General features: G+C 44.2%; 1 protein-coding gene across 2 annotated transcripts in view; it reads left to right on the top strand.

The window, feature by feature from the left end:
* Positions 1-492: 492 nt before the first annotated feature.
* Positions 493-22,067, top strand: part of LOC147717234 (keratin, type I cytoskeletal 19-like) — a 123,399-nt gene continuing 101,824 nt past the window's right edge. Inside the window, exon 1 of one of the 2 annotated variants that reach the window (XM_086924183.1) lies at positions 493-1,070. In XM_086924183.1, the coding sequence (XP_086780309.1) occupies positions 633-1,070 (438 nt within the window). In that variant the 5' untranslated portion in view covers positions 493-632. The remainder of the gene's footprint in view (positions 1,071-22,067) is intronic. The other variant, XM_086924182.1, reaches the window with a different exon arrangement.

The following is a 22,067-nucleotide window of genomic DNA, read 5'->3' on the forward strand; positions in this document are numbered from 1 at the left end:
TAACAGAAAAAGGGGCCATGGGAAAATTCCAATTCAGTTTCCAGGCCGCGGTTGCTCCTTTCCAAGACACGCATGGCCGGGAAGAGAGGTCAAAGCCAAGAGTGGGGCGGGAACGGAGGCGCGAGGAGGCAGCGGGGACTGTCCCTCGGTTCCCTCAGGACAAACCATGGCGCATTCCATCCCAGGGGGGGTGGGTCGGAAGTCGTACCCGCCCCCTCCTGTGGCACAACACACCAGCCATTACTGGGCAGGTGGTAAGATTAGCCAACCCGCGTCTCCCGTGCGCTCCGACCGGGACAATAGAGAGCTTCCACCCGAAGGAGTAATTAAAGAGACGTCTGCGGCGGGCTGGCCCCACCTCGGCTACACCCTGCTAGCATAATAAGACGAGGGAGAAGAGGCTGGTGCGCCGAGCTGCAGTTGTTATTCAAAATAAAAACAACCCGGGAAAGGAAAGCGCCGAAGAGCTGAGAGCCCAGGGATTGTGCAATCGGAAACGTGTATTTAGCAGCTGACACAACCTTGTTGGCTTGTGTTTGGCAACACCCACATTGAAAGGCATAAAAGAGTCTGGGAGAGACCGCGGAGGTGACTGTTCCAGAAAGCCGGGCCAGCTGCTTGCACTGATTTCCATGCCACTTGCACCTGCACAGGAGGCCACCATGAGTTACACACGCAAAACCACATGGGCCACCACCACCTCCCCCCAGGGCAGGAGCGCTCAGTTGATCACAGGTGGGAAGGTATATGGCTCCTCCAATGACTACAGCGGCCTCGGGAGCAGCAAGGCCTCCGTGTCTACCACCACCACAGTGACATCCTCTGGATGGCAGTCGCAGGATGGCTGGACCTCAGGGGGATCCAGAGAGGGCCTCCTGCCCACCAACGAGAAGGCGGCCATGCAGAACCTCAACGACCGCCTGGCATCCTACATGGACAAAGTGCGGGAACTGGAGGAATCTAACAAACATCTGGCAAGCAAGATCCATGCGTGGCACGCAAAGCGGGCAACCACAGGAAAGAAGGACTACAGCGCCTACGAGAAAACTATTGCTGACCTTCAGGCACAGGTGAGCCTCAGCTGATCCATGGTGCATGGCACGTGCCATTCACCTGTGTTGTCAGGGCCTTCCCACTGGGCAAAGGTGATCACATGACCTCCTCTGCAATAGTGGCATATCCATTGACAATACAAAATCAGACATAGATAATTGTGGTGGAGTTGTGAGGTTCCTCCCTCTGCCCATAGAATCATAGGGACTGACCCAGGTATTATCATGGGTAGTTGGGAGACTACCCTCAGGGGGTGATAAAAGCAGACATGGATGGATAGGTTATTTAGAAAGTTTCCTGTTAGTCTAGGTTTATGTGGAGGAAGGAATGCATCCACCCCAGACCTTGCTTGCAAGGGGCCAGGTACAACACATTGGTTGCTGTTGATTGCACTACAGAGATGGCACTACAAAAGTGCTTAAATATGGTTGAGGATCATCCAGTTCCTGAAAAGCAGTACCCATGAGCGTGGCCTTGAGATTTACTCTATCTGTTTCATCATCAGTAGGTGAAGCGGTGAGGAAATTGGGAATAGGGAAAAAGTGTGGGGAGGGGTCCATTATTCCAAAGTATCCCGCTGCATGTGAAAGACACTGGGATGCGAGTAGTACACCGGAATGTCTTATTCTTTTTAGAGTCTGTTCAAAACTTTGTTTACTTCTTTCATTCTTGTAGTAGCTATTTGTACTGTCACTTAGGCCCTATACTTAGTCACTGTAGTTGATGTTGTCTTCAGTCATCTCTTTCCTCCATGAGTTTATACCAACAGTCATTTTGTTCAAGTAGTAGGTTTGTCTACAGGTGATAACTTTTTGTGGTAGTTCCATTTAATGTCATTTAGACGTTGCAGTAGTTTTTGTTTACTTAATGTTTTAAGTTGTTGTGTAGAAGTGTATCTTGAAAGTCATATAGTTGCCCAAATATGTTACATTTTTTATTCCAATACTAGTCTGTGTCTACAGCCATGTAGTTTCCATACTGGGTTATGTTAGCTGATACTTACTCCTTGTAGTAGTTTATGTTTTCTTTCATTCAACCTCTTAAATGATTTATGCTGATGGTAGATGAAGTCGTTTATGTTTGCAGTTATTTCGTTCTTGTGATTATTTCGTTTTTGGCGCTTCTAATCTAGGTAATAGTTCATGTCTACAGTCATGTAGGCCACACAGTACGTTATGTCTCCAAGTTTTCATTCCATGTTTACTGTATATCTAATACTGTTTGTTTCTTGGTGTGATTGATGTCATCAGACCCCTAACACCCAAATTAGTTTATAGTCCACAGATATTTAGCTCCTGTTGTAGCCTATCTCTAGGCATTCACTTTCTGTAGAAATGTGTGTTTAGAGTCACTTGGTATGTTTCTTATCCACAGACTCCCTTGGGGATTATGTGTTGTGGCAGCACTTTAAAGTACATAGTCCTTGGTTAATTCTGTAATTGCTAGAGAGAAAAATTCATAATCTGTCAGCCGCTAAAGGAGAGACGGAAAATGTAAATTTGACACAAAATTATATCTCAAGGGCACTGAACTTATTCTGGAATTCATCGTCTTGTTTTTCTAAGCAGTGTCTTATTGCCTATCTGTGTGGTAATCACTTTTGCATGGACATATCAGTGGCTGAGTTGGTCCTGTGGCTGGCAGGTTACGCAAAGACCTACGCAGCAGGTGCTGAACCTCATTACCTTTCTTACCAGTTATGCAGTGTCATTGGAGGCTCTTAAAACGTCCCTATGCACTTGGGGTGGAAGCCAGAGAGGACAAGCAAAACACAAGGAGGATTTGCAATCACTGGGTAAGTTGTAGTAGAAATGTCTGAAGCAAAAACGAAGATTTCTCTGAAGTTCCTGAACAGAATTCATGCATCCCGAGTGGTACAGCAGCGATGTGGGCAGAACCATGCAAAGGCCTTGCTGTGCCTCTCCCAGCGCCGGTCACGTCATTTCTCCTTCATTTAATGCTTCCAGCGAAGTCGATGGCCCTTCCCTGTTCCTACTGTGACACGTGTTTGCTCAAGCATTTCTGGCCTCAATGCCAGAATGTACTTTCTGCATATGTCAACACTGAAATATGCAACTCTATGTGCTGTGCACCAAATGACGCTGGACTGTAAGTGTATGTTTCACTACTGTGAAAGTGCAAAGTTTTCTTTTTTTATGTTGGCAAAGTTTTGGTCCGTCCCCAATCTTTTGCCTTTTGAGAAGTATACTTGCTTATCTTTGCCTGTATTAAGTTTTTTTCCTTAGAGCGAGACAATTTTTACAGCATAAAAAGATAATTTTCACTTGAATCAAACCAAGCCATGCTTCAATAGGTACACAGATTTTCTTCCCTGCAACCTGACTTACCTTTTGTAGAGTTTTTCTGTGCACAATGGAAAATGTATGAAGAATTTCAGTGGCTACTATTTCGCTTGTCTTGCTCGGATCACTTTACCCACCCTCGGTTATTGTAGGCAGAAATATTGTCCCAGCGAGGCTTAGGTTCCCAGTTGGCGACAGAGTTGTACAATAGAACCGTTGTGAGATTGGATAACACCCCTATTTGATCAGACATCGCTTACACCTACAGCATTCACTTCTAAGTATGTAATGACATATCGCATTCCTCTGACTTCACGCTCAAGCATCTACGGTATAAACTCACCCAATGTGACATGACAATGCGGACTTTTAAGATGGGAAAAAGTGACATACCAGCGGCGCACGGTGCTTGTAAAAAAGCCCCATAGGTTATTGGTGCTACAGCATTTACTAAATGACACAATTTGTAGGTAATAGACATCTAATTCACATGGGAACACTACTATCTCACTCACCATAATTACATGCATGAAATCTCATAAAGGCCCTCGTTGCAAGTTTCTAAGTTATCCTGATTCAGGTAGAAGTACGAGATTCTGCTCGAAACTCGATTTATAGTAAACCTGCACCTTCAGGTGGTTTACACCAGTGAAAGCCCAGCAGAATATGTTTGGAGAAACATGCCCAGAATTTGAAAATAACATCTGAGAATTGACGGATATGTGCAGGTTTCGGCATGGATTCCTCAATCCATAGGTGGAAGGCCACTGTAGGGCAGTTATAATGCACCTTTGAATTTCTGCAGTATCCGTATTTCCGAGCAAGCTTTTAAAACATCTGTTTTACAGAACACCTTTCACTGAGGGCCTTGATAGCTAATAGGTAGAACCACCTTCCTAACAACTAAACGAGCCTGTCAAGTCGGCAACTCTTAATACTTTTAACTCATAGCCAGTTCCAGTTTGAGATGCCATGTGCACAGGCCTCACACTTTGTTCAGAGTACCATGTCCTCCTGTTATGGTCATTGATAAACCATTATGGTACATGGCCGATCAAGGTTTATCTAAGTTAATACGCTCTTTTGATTTCACATTCCACTGAAGGAATCCCATGTCTCCCAGGTGCGAAACTTTGCTCTCGATGTCCTCGAAGTTTCTCCGCTTCAAAACAGGAGGTGGTAAAAATGGGAAATGATGTGCAGAACTGAGTTTGCCTCCATTTTGAGCGCATTGTATCTGCATGTCTGTGATTTTGTAGTCTTTTTGACCAAAGTTGGTAGTACAATAGAGTGGAAAGTGTAAGTACCAAATACCGGTTCAAAGAGCATGTACATACTTTTTTAATGCTGGAAGACGTGTGACTGAAAGGTGTAGCTTCAATAGCCAACACACACCACTGAAATGTTATCCCACAATCAAAATGAGGCAGTTGTGAAGCTATACTTATGAGTTAAGGCATCTGTGGGAGATGTTACTTGTGTCCTCGTTACTACTGGCGTGCCAATAGCGTTTTGGCTGCAAATTCAAGTTTTTAAACAATAAGTGGTGCGCTTTTTGCAGCAGCCATTATTTCCGGATGTGGTACGCCTGCATTTTTTTCTTACAAAGGCCAAATAAAGATAATAACTGTAGGACTTTGTCCTCAGCATAATGTCTAGAATTAGATGTTCAGATTTGGAAATCAGTCCTGTGGCATCAGTTTCTGCATGTTCTGCTCCATGCCACGTGTGCCTCTAGTCTAGGAGATCAAGTTTTGATCCTCTGGTGATGCCAAGATCCAGAATGAGTGGTACCATTGCTGTCTGTAACACCAGGCCCTTGGAGTAAGGTGAACATAAGGGTGAAATGATGCTAATGACAAGCTAAACCAGTCACACCCTCACTCGGAGGCCGGTGAGGTGGAGGGACAGCAGTAAGAGGAATTTGTTTCTGTTTTTAGTGTTGCATCAATTCAGAGTGAATGGACACAGTGCTCACTAGTGTTCAACACTGACTCCTACCGTGAGCTTTAATATCGTGATAAACCCCAGTATGACATGAGATATTATGGTGAGGACGGATACAAAACCGGTGCTAAGAAATGTTGTGCATGTTATTCCCCATTTTTAGAACAGGCCTGAAAATGAGGCCCGAAATCTGAATGAACGCCTGATGCAAATATAATTGGTGCAGGAGAGTTTTTACTTCTAATTTTACCACCGGGCAACAAGTCCGTGTTAAGAACTAAAAAACTGAAATTACGCGCCTTGTGCTGTAATGGATTTTTAACAGAAATACATGTAGAATCAAACTTATAGTCCATTGGGAAGTGATTATTGCTGAAGGTCTAAGAGGCACCCGCAGAGTTTAATTAAAAGTAATACAAGTTTAGCTGGGAGACATCCCAAGAGGCACGTGGGCATTAGTACAGCAATACCTTAAATCAATAACAATAGTGTCCTTAAGCCCCCCTCAACCTCCCCCACTTACAGCACAAACACCCTACTGAGCTAGGCTGGGAGACCGCTCTGTGCATGTAGCACTGACATCCGCGGGCACCATCAGGCTATGGGGTTGTGCATTTACTAAACACACAATTATCCACGGGTATCTAAAACATCCCTGAGCTCCACCCACACAGACAGGGGGTTGTAGCCGAGAGGAGAAATCCCAGATGATGAAGCATGCCACTTCGGTGGGTGATGGGATTCCGTCCTTATTAAAGGACTCCCTCTATGTATGATTGAGGAGCCTTTGCTTGTTTCTTCTGTTTTTGTTTCTAGTGCTTTTTGATGCCCGTTAGACCCATGGTTGATTGTGTGTTTAGTAGTAGTTCTTTTGGGGAATTAATCCGTGCAAGTCTTTAAACCTCCCTTGGACCCTCTACTCCCGGTTTGTATTCTTTATGGGGTTGTGCATGCCCCTCTGTCCTGCTACTGTCCCACTTTGGGACAGGGGGTCTGCACCTATCCGTGCTCCAGAGGTGGCCTTGTTGTGTCCTTCACAGGTATGTCCCGGGACCCCTGCGTGTACAGAACTACAGATAAGACCTAATCAATGAGTTGGTGCCCTATACCAATAGCCAGCCAGACATTCCTGGCAGATGTGTGCTATTCCATAGCATAAAGTGCTTTGAGGCCTCAACAAGAGATAGGAGAGCGCTATAGAAAAGGCTACAATAAAATAGTTCATCATAACATTTAAACAAAACAGAACGGCAAAAGAAAAGATGAGCAAACCCTTGTATAGAAAGACATTACAAGCCCCTAGGGTAGGTGCCAGATCCTACCCTGAATGCTGCCAGTGTCCCTCAGCAGGAGCCGCAGGCTCCTAGCAGTCCCCATCACTGGGCGGGGGCCCCCAGAGAGCTGTGGCATCTGTCACTTCAAAAGGGATGAAACACTCTGACACTCCAGCCATGTGTACTACAGCTGCCAACAACATTGTCATGGCTAGGGGGGTGGGGATGGTGAAGCAAGGGCTGGTACCGGATGGGATATGTATCCAGACCCTACCAACAGGGAGGGGTGACGCCAAGACTATACGAGGTCCCACCAGGGGATGTGTCACTTTCTCTACACCGGGGCGTCATGGGAAGGGCAAACATGATATGGTTGACGGAAGAAGCACCTAAGTGCAAATGGGGGGTAAGATTGGGTCTTCTCTCATGGCCAGGGATCGATGACTTCCTCCTACCACTGGAGCTGGAAAAGTGGTGCTGCATCATGGACATGCCGGCATGAAAATGGAGGTGCATCTGGCAAGCATTTCGTGAGACGCTGGTCCTCAAGGGAACTTTCAAAGACTGGTTGAGTTTACAGCTATTCATGTTACAGATACCATCATGTAGGGCCAATCCCGATATAGAGCATGCACTTGTTAGACGGCCTTAGTATGGACTTGCTTGAGTCTGCCATGCTAAGAGTCAGACATAGTTGCAACCATTTTAGAATGCCATGTGCCCCAGAGTGTGTGTTAGCCTGTGTAGAGACGGGCATCCTGTGAACCCTGCGCCATATGCCACCATGGGCTAGCCCAACACCCAGGATGCACGTTCCAGACATCAGTATGCTGTGTGCACAAACACTGGTTGCAGGACTATGCTAATTGCTTGAATATGCCTCACCCATGTAAACAAACATACATATCTTCATATGTAAAGCTAAAGATTGGTAGACTATTCTTATTGTACAATTAGTTGAAGTTGACAGGGACTATACATAAATTGTTATAATAATTTAAGGAAACTACATAGTGCTTTTGATTTAAGGACTGAAACATTTATTTAACATGTCCAATTATTAGGTAAAGTGGTGCATAAGACATCTTCACAAAGATTCAATGAGTGGTGTACCTGGGATCCCAGTTAAACCACCCTTCTGTGAAGTCCGGCACAGTCTTCATTGACATTCAGCTGAACATGTTTACCACAAGACAGGCGCAGACCTATTTGTCAACCTGACTAGCTAAAGCATCAATTATTGAGTCTGGCTGTGCCCAAACAGGCACTGGATCTTCCAGCCTATGCCTGTTAGGCATGGTGATATCTTTGGTCAGAAGATCCACTGTGGTGTTGTAGTTATTTTCCAGGGGCTGAAGGTCAAATTGGGCAAATATGATTTATGCTATTGATTGAAACTGTCAAATTCCCTGATTAATAGATGGGAATTCGTATAACATTGGCCTCAGTCGGTACACAAGTTTGATATCAAATTGCACAAGCTGAAAATCTATGGTCTGAAACGATCTACCTGCGCTGGTCAGTGTGGTCCAGACAAATAAGCTCCCACTCTGTTAACATGGTATTCCGGCAAACTTCCATGGCAGTTCCAGGGCTTGAAATTGCCATTATATTGTGGTATTTCCAGCTAATGTTCCTTCTAAGCCCTTCTCTTCATACATTTTACTCCTCTGTCTTTGCTTTATTGCCTTTGACTTATTTCTAGCTGAAACTTTATGGTTCTGCGGCAAGCGATGCAATGCGTTCCTTATCCGATGTTCAGTTCCTTGGTGTTCTTTGCCATGCCTGAGTAGATTTGACTAAAGTATGTGTCAAAGAAAGGACATTTATGTTGCATATAATGCAATTAAAGACAAATAATAGACCACATTCTGTGGCATTCTTATCTAGGTATTTCGAAAATCAAGACACCATAAATTATAGAGGCATCTTAAGAAATTCAGTAGATCCAAATTATACAGTTAATCCTTGACAGGTCTTTTTTCTTTTTATTGGAAGCACAGCACCGCCATTTTATAAAAAACTGATATTTCTATCTCCCATGGCAAAATAGTTCGTATAAAACATACACAATCCTATATCCACAAACTTAAAATGATGAAAGGTGGGACACCTTTGTTGTGGATAACCTAGTCATGATTTAAAACCAGTCTTCTGATTTTTAGCTTTTGGATTCTATTCTACGGAAGCAGCAGTTTCAGTTCAGCAGACATCGCACATGTCATTTAAATGGTTCGCTAGAAGGCATTTTAAGATTCAAAATATTAGATCTTAGAAATTGCTGCTAAATGTTTGGGATTCTTCCAAATTCAGTGTGCTTTTTTGAGCTACCCACTGCTTTGATAACACAGTGATTAAAACATGAATGAGCATGGATAGAGAAGTAATGCAGTTTGAAAAGGGAATGAATCAAAATATTTAAATATAGAAAATTGTTGGTTCTTGCTGTGGATAAAAGCCATTCACTCAGTTCATCTGGTGGGCATATTAAAATCACCTTGGCAAAATTCTGACTTATCTATACATTAACTAACAGATGAAAGGAAGGAAGACAGAAAAAACATATATAGTGTCCTCCGTTGTGTTTGGAGTGTAACATTTTAAAAACTTTTTGTTAGGGTGTGTGAAGTTGTAAAGTCGCAGATTTGAATTAGTCTTAACGTCCAGATTTGTTTTAAAAAATGGCACGCTTCATTAAATTCAAAGATTGCAAGTCTTAAAATAAACGAGGTACCATTAGCCACCAATTGAGGGAAACATTCCTGCAACTTCTCCTTGCTTACATCAGGGGCCAGATTTACTGATAGTTTGCGCAGTGCAGCGCAACAACCACACTTGCGGCGCTGTGTTTCCCAAGGGGGACAAACGGGTGCAAAGCCATATTCTCTAAGCCTGGCCTGCGACTGCTTGCTCTCTGATGAGGCTGGCTTGAGTGACGCACAGCCTCACGCCATGGTGCAGAGGTGAGGGAGCATGAGCATAGGACAGCATAGGATTGGTACAGGAAGCGTACCCTTGCGGTACAAATTACTACGCCTAGACAAACTCATAAGGATACCATACATGAGAGGAGCTCTGCACATCAGCACACATGCAATGACAGGCTTTATTGAACATATCAGCACATCTCCCTGAGCTAACACTTGTTTCGAGGAGGCACAATGTTTGACTGAAACCTGGTCCGGCTATCTTACTAAATCGGGCTTTGCGTCAAAACCTTTGGGTCTGTGTGTTTATCTGCCCAAGAAAAACCCTAGTAATGCCCTCCTTGACGTGAAGCAACTCAAAGTAGTGCAAAGTGCTTTCTACACTGAGAAAATACTTTTTGTGCTGGGAAAAACCCTCAGTGAATCTGGGCCCTGGGGCCTTTTCTCCTGGAGAGTGAATAATTTCATATGCTTCTAGAGTATCTGAAATCCATTGTCAGGCGTTGGCATGTTGATTAAGGCTCTATTATTCTCCCTGCTGGGATACAGGTGCATTACAACCAAAGAACATCTAAAATTCTTGACTGACGTATGAATTTAAAACGCCATTTATGCCCATTTTGTGAACCTCATGATTACTGGGATCCTACACACCTTGGGAGCAAATTCATTACTGCCTTTCCAATGGTAGACGTCCCATACTGTTCTCTATGTTCATGTGGGTGTTATTGTTTTCATTTGGCGTGCACATTTAGTGCTCTTAGCAAAGAAATTACTCTAATCTCTCTGTGCGGCTAATCCAGAAGAATGCTTGATGTATTTGGCACTATTGGTCGATGTTACATTTTGTACAGAGGTGGCACCTTGTCAAGATGGTATGCAGGTGTTGCATAAGTTGTCGTTGTTTGCTGTTATCTTAATCTGCTGATGCAATTAAGGACAATTGAAATATTGATCATATGATTTTGCAATCGGGAGGACATCGGAATACATTGAACGAAACATCTGTCGGCTGAACTTTACAGGTGTGCTTCAACACCTGAAGAATAAAAACAGATGAATAAAGCCCAACACTTGTCTGGCTGAAAATATTGATTTACTCATGAAATATAAGGGCGTGTAACCGATGCTGACGTGATTTAAATTACAATATATTTTTAGTTTCCCATGGTACATTGCCTCGAGTGATGGAATATACTGGAAATAGACTTCCCCATATCATCTGAAGACATTCCCATGAGGAAAGAGGCGAAACATTGACTTGAGGCAGTGCTCACCAACTGTGCTCAGTGAGGTGATCTATTTAAAGGGGGAAGGAAGGTAGAAGACACTCTCCCCTCATGTTCGTGAAGTTCATCCACATCCAGAGCGGGAGGCCAAAGACTGTATACCCATAGAGATTGGATGCAGGAGCCATCAAAATTAAACTTCACTCTCTTGTTCTTGAAGACATGTGAGAAGAAACAAGCAAATTGGCCCTTGAGACTATGTCTGCCGGCAGCATTCTGCGATGGACCACCCAAAACAGCAGAAAAGCATTGATAACCAGTGATTATGCAGTCTCTCGGTCAGGATACAGCTGTGTAGAGAGCAGCATCACAAGCAACAACTTCTATTGGTGCTTCCGGGTTTGAGGGAGTTATGTGGTGTTGCAGGGGGCATGCTTCACTGCTGTGGATTCCCAGGGGCTCAGTACCCGGTCTGGACTGCACAGTACAACAGGTATCATCTTTACACACGCATGAGGATAGGATCAGGAAACGTCTGCTCAGTTGCAGCATACAGGACCGCATCTACAGGAGACCCCACTGGGAGCATGAGACTTCCCTGCTAAGCCTTGGGTCCGGTAACGGTGAGACCAACACTCCGAGTGACAGAGCAACCCTCCATGGAGCTCGATGCCCCTGGTGGAGCAGAAACACATAGAACACATGAAGAGCAAGACACAACAAACGCCCAACCACAGACCATGAGTGCCCCACACGTTGTACTCCACTGCTCCGCATCCTACAAGGACTAGAAATAATAAACCGAAAGCCAGCCCTGCTCTGTGACTCATACCACCTCCACCTTCACAAGCCTCCTTTGTGCTGCACACTTGTGTGGGAGTGCATTAGGGAAACCGCAGAACGTAATAATTAAGGTGTTGGCAATAAGCGACATTGCAACAACGCCCATGCGGACTACCTTATGTAGGGTTTACTGCGAGGAGTGTGATTTGTCGTCTGTGTTGTTGACATTTCCTTAAGTCTCGAGGTGTGCAAAGTTGTGAAGAAGTGCACTTTGCATCTTTCTGTAATTCTTTCTCAAACAAGTACAGATCTTTTGATGAATTACAAAAAGCAGATATAATAGTGGCGCCAGGTAGCAGCAGAATACCATTAGTGCTGCCACCAATCGGAGCTGCTCTCACAGGTGGTGGATTGCTTCGTATTGGATGAAGTCCCCTGTCCTACCTGTAAATCCACACCCAGCCATGGTTTCTTTTTGTGGCCCTTCCTACGAAAGCATTTCTCAATGTCTCTGCCAGGAGCCCCCTGTTCCCTCCATCTCGCACTGCCCCATTGATTGAAGCTCCCTGCACCCTGTATTGTCCCAGGGACCCAACCCCACGCTACAAGCGCAGGAAGGGTTGTGGCCCCCATTTGCTGGCACTAAGCGCTGCGCCCTCTGCTCCTCTTGTGTGAAGTCAGACAAAGTTGTGGATATGCACCTGTCCTTAGTGTTGAAGTGTACAGCTGGTTCTGCCCTCTCAGCATGGGAGGTCTGTTTGTCCTCAGGCAGGATACGGTGTACTCCAAGATGATGACTACCACCTGGGCAGGCAGTAGTAGTTCGTCCAGTTGTGTTTTTCTTTGCATTCTGTAACCTTAATCCCTGGATTCATCTGTAAACTTGCATATTTGTGAAAATAGAAATAGTAAAACGACTCTTAATAAAACTAGGGCCGGGTAAACTACTGTTCTCTTAAACAGTTTCATTCAGGCTTATGAATTCATGGCCATGTTATTAGCAAAACAAAACGTTGCTTTACAATGAAACTGTGGCCTAACAAAAGCTACAAAACTGCATCCAATCAGACGTACATACACAATATACATATATTCCTTTATGGGTATCTTGGCGCTGATGGCAGATAGCAGATGTAAATTATGGTACTCTTGTGATTACTGCGGAATCTACGGATGTATCCCTCCCTGATCCTTGCACGACGTCAGATAATATGGTGTTGGACGTCTTCCTGGGGATAGGGAAGGGTCTAAATGGGCTGCTTGGGAGGGGAGGGGGGGGGGGGGAGGGGGGTGTTGCTTCACACCGATGCGCGGGAAGGGCCACGGAGTCCTGGCCACGCACAAGCATGGGTCCTAGCTCTTAGGGACTGCGGCGGGGCGGTTCCTCCCAGTACCGCGTGATGACGTCACACACTCGGAGCAGTGCAGCCGCGTGATCTGTGATACCACACTCGAGGGGGGGGGGGGGGGGGGGGGATGGGGTTCTTTTCTCCCTCATCCAGCAGACTCTCCTACACCTCCTCCGTCCTGCTTCACTCTCTCAGGAAACTCTGCTCAGTTCTCGCCCTCGTCTGTGGCATCACCCCTTTAGCTAAGTAGTCTACTTCCGTTTTGGCCTCATGACGAAAACTCCTAATTTTGCACACCACGTCCCCTTCTCCTAGCATCTCAGTACTCTGACGCACTATGAGGCGCTGCCTTTATTTTGCACCCATCTGAGATGCATTGATGTTTAACTCCATGGAGATGGTGTAACACTGGTACCTAACCTATATATGAATTTTATGTACTGACTTATGATGCTGACTGCCTAGATTTGTACTGCCATGCTGCCAATAAAAAAATAAAAAAAACAACAACAAGAAAAACTCAATGGGGCTCATGCTGTCACCCTCGAAAGGATGAAAGGCTGAGCTTATTCGTCAGGATTGGCACCTGTAAACAAGTGGTTAAACGTAGATCCAAGCAATAGGCAGGGCACAATAGTCCATTGAGCGCGCAGACCGGATATTGATGAAGGGCTGTCATTGGTTGGTTTTTGGTGATTATAAGGCGTTATGCCGAGGTGACGATTTCATCCTTGGTATGTTAGGTCTTGAGCACACATGAGCTTGAGGACCACCCCCGCCCCCAGAAGCGTGTGATATCCCCTCTCCTGGCTTATTTCCAAAGATGGGAATCCTTTTCCCTTGACAGTTGCAGCCTGTAATTACACTAAGCTGCACACCTAACCCTGCAAACAGTTATTAAACACAACCACCCAAAGAGAGAAACAGAACCTAAGAATGAAGCGGGAGTCGCCAGGACCCTTGAATCTGCTGCTGGGTGGGACCATGATAAACAGACTGACAGCTGCCAGGCTGGGTGGGAATGAACCTGACTCTAGCTGCAGTGTCCAGGGCATGCTCACGTCTTGTACCTCAGCGCTGCAGATGCTGGTAATCAGTCCTGGAGTGAGTGACATCCGCAGACCTCGCCCCTCAGAGAGATTTAACAGTAGATGAATTGAAACCATTGAGGAAGGTCCCATTTTGTGAAGCAACCTGGGAAATCAGTGGCTGGCTCTTTTGTCACCTCCAACCCCGGAAGTGAACGTGTAGTTCCCCATGCCTGGACCAGGCTCCATCAATGCCCCGATTTGGGAGTGGGTGAAATTGAGGAGTTCAGCGCTGAACTTTTTCTGACTTCATTGTATATGTTCAAAACACACTTAAAGTGGTGGAAGTTGGGGTCGGAGCACCATATCTCAAAGTGAGGGGCGCTTGAGGCACAGAGGCCCCAGGGGTTGTGGCAGACAGCACTGCTGTCATGGCCTGTGGCATCTTTTCTATTGTATCACCTGTTGTATCATTTGTTCCCGGCGTTGTGTAAGGAGGCGTGTTTGTTGTGTCATAGTGTTGTGTCTGCAGAAGATATGATGCATCCAGTAGTGATGTGGGGGATGGTTTGGGATGCTAGTTTGTGTGTGGTCTATGTGGGTGTGAAGGTAGTGTCTGTGAAGGGAAAATATGTTTTAATAACCTGATGCTTCGGGCCAGGCATGTAACATCCATCTTATCTTTACCACTGTAACTCAAGTATGGAAGATGTTTTCATTTGCATCTGCAGAGGTACTTTGTTGCAGTCTCCCATAACCCTCCCCTGTCCAACTTCCAAACGCCCCTCTGTGCGCAGGACTAAGTTTAAAAAAATATACTTGCTGCACACTGATGTTACAATGGTCAGTAAACACATTTAACAAAAAGTCGTTTAATCGGGGCAGAGAGATGGACTCTCAGTGCATAAACACGTATATGGGCATGTTAATGTTGGCCAGTGTGTACTTCATCCTGTGCCACTGGAGAGGGGACCTTTCTCAGTACACAAGGATTGAGGGAGCAGCCGCAGCCATGTCAGGTGTCCTTGACTTCTATGGTTGTGCCTTCAACTCAATTCAGATAAAACCCAAGTGCTCTTTTTGGGCAGCGGGTTAATTGCTCACTCAGTGAGTGCAGGCCATTGGATTGGACCCCGCATGTGTCTGTTGTGAATAACCTGGGTGTTATCATGGACTAAAAAACTCTCACTCGACCAGCGTGTCTGCAGGCCTGAGGCACCTGTTCCATGCTCTTGAAGATGCTTTAGAAGACCTTAGGGCATCTCGAGCATGGGTTATGGAAAACTGCTATTCAAAGTCTCATTATATATACATTAGACCATGGAAATGCACGCTATGGCATTGGCCCATCTTCAAACTACCCAATATGCAGTGGCAAGACCTATTCTCAATTTACCTTGGAAAGCACACCTATCTAAACAATTGTGCAATCCTCATTGGCGTCTATTGTGCAAGAGAATTGTCTCTCTGCCTTAACTTCCAGATCATAAATGGGACTGACCCAAAGAATCTTCAGGACAAGATGCTCCTGTATAGTCCTTGAAATAATCTTTGATGATCCAATATGCCTTGCTATGTGTGTATTGTCACTTAAACTACGATGCAAGACAAAGCTACGATGGACGAGAAACCTAAAAAACTGCATGTTTCTGTGAGCCTTGTTGATTTTTCCAGCTGCCCCACCAGTACCTTCCGGGCTTTACAAGTGTTTGGTATTAGAGCGCTACACAATTGGAGAAAATCATTGAAACAAATGGCTGCTGGGTTTTCATCTGGTTTCTGAAATAAACGTATTTCAAGGCAAGGGTTGTGGTGTAATTCTTCTTTATTATAAGTCGTAGGAACACCCACAGGGAAAAGCCGCCGCTCCAGTCCAGGGCTCCGTGCAACTGCCAGAAGTTGCCCAGAGCGCTAGAACAGAACGGAGGGAAAGAACATGGAGGACAGAAGCAATCTCTCGTGCTGCGCCCAGCACGAGAGAAGGCATATATTACAACTTCTCCCTCTTCACAACATTTCAGAGCAAGCAAAGATAGGAGAGCAAATGCATGAGCAGAAACAACAAAAAACATTTAGAAGTTAAAAATGGAAATATGTTTCAACTTAAAACATAATCATTAAACCTGACAGGTAACCTCCTACATCGTACAGAAGGTGCAGCAACCTGAACTGAAACCTCCCCACCAACCTCTGAGTGAATGGAAGAGGGAGAGGAAGACAACTGCGAACCAGTTGAGAATGCAGAAGCATCTGAAAAAGGAGAGGAAGAGGATGAGTTGGAAGAACATGGAGGATCCAATCAAAAAGACCAATCACAGTGGTCAAATTGTTCCTTGGTCAAGCTTAACAAGGAGCGAGCTTGAGAGTCAGACAAATGAACTAAAGCTCTCTTGTTCCACCACCCTCTGCTGCCAAGTAAGGCAGAAGCCCTGCTGACAGCAGTAACCTGAACAGGGGTAGAAAACTTGGAAAGCCCTTTTGCAACTTTTCTAGGATTTTTGATGAGGACCCAGTCACCAACTTTCAAGATAATAGAGGTGAAACATTTACCTGAATCATGCTTGGACTTCATAAGAGACTGTTTCTGGGAGACTCTTTCAGAGAGGGAAGCATCGGAAGGTTGAAGGGTCTGAACGTTTTTCTCAGATAACCATGTGGGACACAATTTGGTGTGAACAGACCTATTCCTTAACAAAGAGAAGGGGGACATGCCAGTTGTGCAATGAGGAGAAATGTTGTATGACCAAAACTTCTCCTCAACAAAATTCCTTACATCATTGTGGGAAGAAATGGCAGTCTGAACAGCATCTTTTAGCAGTCTATTGGCCCGTTCAACTAAGCCGTTTGAAGTGGGCGAATAAAGAGCAACTTTGAAATGAACAACACCATGCTCCATTAAAAATGAGTCAAATTTTTCGGATACGAAATGGGAACCATTATCGGTGACTACAACAGAAGGACAACCTTCAATGATAAACAAATTCCGCAAAAACTTGACGGCATTGGCAGAGGAGGGAGAGTCACAAAACATGTGGTATTACCACTTGGAATGATAATCAATAAGAAGAATGACATATTTCATGTCATGGGGAAGGACATCAAAGGGACCAGAAAAATCCAAACCAACCTTTTCCCAGGGTTTAAGAGGAAAAGGAACAGGATGGAGGGGTGTACTAATGAGTTTCCATTTCTTATCCGAAAGCAAACATTCTTTGCAGGAATCAATGTAAAACTTTACCTGGGACTCAATGGAAGGCCACCAATAATGGGACTTGATGAGTTGAGAAGTTTTTGTTATACCAAGGTGCCCCTGATGTGCAAATTTAATAATATCAGGTCTGACATCAGAAGGTGGAACAAAAACATCATGTCTCATAATTAAATTGTCAACAAGAGAGAGTTCAGAAGAAATCATGGAGAAGGCTTTCAGCTCGTTAGACAATTTTCTGGTCTCAGGCCAGCCCTGAGAAATGTATTGTGCAACCAACTTTAAATTGAGATCATTTTCATAGGCTTTGGACCAAGAATCCTCTGTAATGTAAGGGCACAATTTGGTGGCGCCGCTCCAGTCCAGGGCTCCGTGCAACTGCCAGAAGTTGCCCAGAGCGCTAGAACAGAACGGAGGGAAAGAACATGGAGGACAGAAGCAATCTCTCGTGCTGCGCCCAGCACGAGAGAAGGCATATATTACAGTTTCTGAGAAGGTGGAGGCAGCATGCTGGAGCTCTCATATTTGGTTCAAGAACGTCCCGTAGCCAGGCGAGGATCACTGGTTCTCAGGGGTTTCCCACAAGGTGGTGCCTTGCTATATCTTACTCTGCAATGACTGGCTTGCTGCCTGCCCTTTGCCAGCTTGCAGATGGGGGAGCTGCGTAACCCTGACTAATGAGGCTAAAGGGATTTCCTGTAATTCCCACAAACCTTCCTGTCAAACCTGAGTAGGCTTGAGAAAACAAAATGTAACAGCCCCACAAAAATGCTGCTTTTCTTTGAATCCTGAAAACAGTGCTAGAGATGATGCTTCCTCAAGTAGGACCAATACCTACACCAGACCTGTAAACCTGGATACAATGCTCCAGATAATGTTTACATGACTGGACATTACGTGAGTCCTCCAACATGAGTCGTCCAGAACTGGACAAAACCCTCAAGATAAAACCTCCAGAGGTGAACATGGTACTCCACATGATGCCATCTGTGTGCAGAGACTCAGGCTACCTCAATATTTCCAAAGAACTCAACATTGAAAATATATCCACACAAGGTCAGAAAGACAAATATATGTAGCGTGTATGGTCACACACATTTTGTTCTTGATAAACATTCAATAGTTAATATATCAAAAATGGTAGAATACTTACTTGACCAAAATGGAGACTTACACATCAATACTGATTTTAGAAAACTTAGGATGATTCGATGATACACCTTTCGTATTAACATGCATTAAACAACCACACACACTAAAAAGCAGATTAGATAGGAAATCACAGGAATGTATTAGCAGTGGAATGTTATACAGAGGATACGATTTGAACATATAACAATAGAACGTCATTTCACTCTTTCAATGTATTAAACCGATATGTGGCATTGATGCATCTTCGTGTAGCTTGTGTTCAAATGATGCCTCCATACCTGGACACAATACCCCAGAAGAGACTTACAGAACAGTACATAATGATTGCAAATAGGGCCTACAGAACTCAATGTAATAATACAGATTGAGGCACTGGAACTGGATATGACACTTAAGTATGGCTTGTTCAGACCTGGATTCAATCCTACAGCTAAAGCCTACGGCACTGTGCACAATATTGCCTGCTTCTTGCGATCAGCACCTCCTGTAATAGTTTGTTTTTAACAAGGATAACCACCCACTCCTTTACCATTGGAATCTATTTTCAGTCTAAGAAAATACCTGAAACTATTAGTAAGCTGCTGTTTTGAAACCCTGAGAATTTAGTCATCATGACTATTTCCCTGTTATAAGCCCAAAATAACCACTACCGAGGACACTTAAGGGTGCTGTGAGTAATACTAATTGCCCTAACTGCTGGTGGCTATAAAAGAGTAAGACACAGGATTAATCATAATCGTGAGTTAATGACCCAACTCCTAGCTAAAATTGTGTGGTTTCTGGAATGGAAACTCACAAACACATTGTCAGAGCCTGAAGGTTTCAGTGGAAGCCTCAAAGCTTCCGCTGCATGCATGTATGTTGAAGACTGAGGCATTAGACCACTTTTGTAATCCTGGGTAAATCACCCCCTTTCTCTCTCTTTCACTCGCTCCACATCTAAGCTCACTTAGCTGCCAATGTTCAAAACCAGGTGAAATTTGCGAGCCTGGTTCTGTGTATTTTTCAATCGCTCTGCGGTTGATGGACGCACTGAGAGGTGGTGAGCTGAAGGTGCTAGACTTACGCAGATATACCGTGACTTGTTACAACACTTTGTTTACATGATGCATACAGCTTTATTTATAATTTTATATATATATTTTAAACAAATAAGCATAATTTCTACATTAGAGCACAACAATGAAAAGGCAAACATTATTACTTTGATTACAAAATGCATGAGTAATAAAAAAAAACACCACCAAGCACCTCAAATGTAGTTAGGCATTTAGGTAATAAACATATTCATAAGTTATTTCTATTTGTTTTACAAGACCTCTAGCTATATGTAGAATTATGTCCTCACATTCACATCTCATTTTTATATTGGAGAACAAATGTCATTAATACACCAACCCACATTTGAAATGTGTTGCTTTTCCATATTTTCAAGATGATCCCCTTCAGAGTTTTCGAATGTCTCCAGTCTACCGTGAGTACATTTTGTCGTAAAATGTTCTCCCAAAAAAGTGATTCTCTCAAAGACTTCTTTACAAAACTGAAATATCCTCTCGCACTCATAAAACGTATGTATCAGACAACTGCCTGGTGATTATATCCCAGAATCTGGTACTGTCAGGTTCATTTTTTAATGAAAAGTTTTACCAGAGTCTACTGTTTTCTGAGAACAATTTTCCTTCTTTATGAAGGTTAGTCTCAAGTAAAATGAAATTTGAGCCTGGCATTCTATATGAATAAACATCTACGGTTTGTTCTTCAAGCTCCAGGACACTCTTTAGATAATATCCTCATTGAGTTTTCAGCTAATTAGAAATATCAGGACACAATTTGCCTTAACCTTTTTAGGGTTGCATGAGGGAACAACACGTGCTACGACCCCACATGCCTTTACTTCGCCGTCAGTACAACATGTGCCTTATTACCATGAGCCTAACCCATAAACTTCTTCACGGTGTTGGTCCTTCCTATCCGGGGTATACCACTGGCCTGGTATACCCCGGCTAGAGCTCTCCGCTCTAGCTTTAAGTTCTTGCTGTCCCAGCCTAGAGCACGGACGTCAAGGTACGGTTGCAGGTCCTTTTCATACGTGGCTCCACGGCTATGGAATAAACTACCTATCCATCTCCTGTCCTTATCCAATCATCTAGAATTTAGGAGAGGATTGAAAGCGTGGCTTTTTCCTAAATAAAGGCCACCGTATGTACCTCACTCTGGTAGGTTGTTGCCTTTTTTCTGCAGAGCGCCTTGAGACCTCTTTGGTGATAAGTGCGCTATACGAGAGAATTTGACATTTGACATGCATGCATTTACAACGAACATTTTTACCACGCATATGCCTTTACCACGCATGCCTTTACAACGAAAATTTCGTTGTAAAGGCATGGTTGGTAAAAAGCATATGCATAGCTAAAATTTGCACAGCCACAAACAATCACTCACAGCTGAACACACACACCCAAGCTGCCATCACCTACCATTGTTGCGTCTCAATACCACTCATTTCTTCACTTTTCATTGCTCATCGACTCCCTACGCATCTAATTTCTCCTTCTGCCATCCATCGTCTTGTTGGGCCACCCAAGACTGTCCTGGGCCCCCGCCGGCAAACAGAACGTGCCTCTAAACCTTGAAGGCAGAAGGTGTGGCTGAGCAGCGTTCTCCTCAGCCTGCTGGAGAACACCCGGTCATGGTATGCCACGAGGGCCAGGGAGAACCAGCAAAATAGCTTGGTGCCAGTGTGAAACAGCTTGGTGCCAGTGTGAAACAGCTTGGTGCCAGTGTGAAACTGCTTGGTTCCAGATAAATTGGAGGCCTTGCGGGGCCGATGTGCACCACAGAGAGCCAGGCCCATGCCAGCAAGTGAGGTATCCTTCCCTTTCCAGTGGTTGGCCTGCCAGATACTGTGCCAGCAAGCAGGGCCCGACAGTGCCCATCCCTGAATCCTAAAAGTCTTCACCATGCCCTAAGCCCCAAATCCACCCACTGGTGCACCCCCTGCCTTGAAGACTAAAACCCCCCCATTTCCTGGCACTGAGACCGAAATAACCACTCTAATGGCGTGAACATGATCACAAAATACATGTTCAAGAACTCATTTTTATTGTGTGGGCTCTGAAATGAAATCAAATGGGATTGGAGAAAATTGATATTCTTGACGTGTGCTTCTCTCCGGTAAAAAAGCTTTGCATACATTTACGTAGGCGATTGTTTGCATTTTCATGCTCAAGGAAAGGCAAAAGTTCTGATTGTCTAATACAAAAAGGGTCATCTTTTCTGTAAAGGACCAGCATCTAGATTTACTGCAACGTTTGAAACTTGCGAATTGCTATATGAGTCTAATATATTATTGAGGTTGCATATTGGTGTATTAGAACCTTAACTTAACAACATCAGATTGACTATGATGTACTAGATTTGGGACAATATTGCCAGTCTTAAACCAGTCTCGATAGAATCTGCTCTAATAACTGTAATTCCAAAACTTGAAAGATGCAGAACCATATGTTTTAACTATGGACCAATCTCTTTACTTAATGTATATTTACAATTTTAAACTTTAAGACTGGAAAATATTATGCATAGGAATATAAAACCGATAATCAATCCCAATAGAAAGCACTGATGCTTTTAGAGCAATTTTGATGTAATCATATTTTTAGGTCTGGCCTTTGAGGTAGCTCTTGATATCTCACCAGTTTATTTTATTTTTTATATATATATCTGATATACATACTTCTAGAGGCCTTTGGTCAGGAGCCATTAACACTTTGCTTCCAGCCTTCACAGCAAATAAACTGTGGCACTGGGTCAA

This window comes from Lissotriton vulgaris, chromosome 5, assembly GCF_964263255.1.
Source record: "Lissotriton vulgaris chromosome 5, aLisVul1.2, whole genome shotgun sequence".
Lineage (NCBI taxonomy): Eukaryota > Metazoa > Chordata > Amphibia > Caudata > Salamandridae > Lissotriton > Lissotriton vulgaris.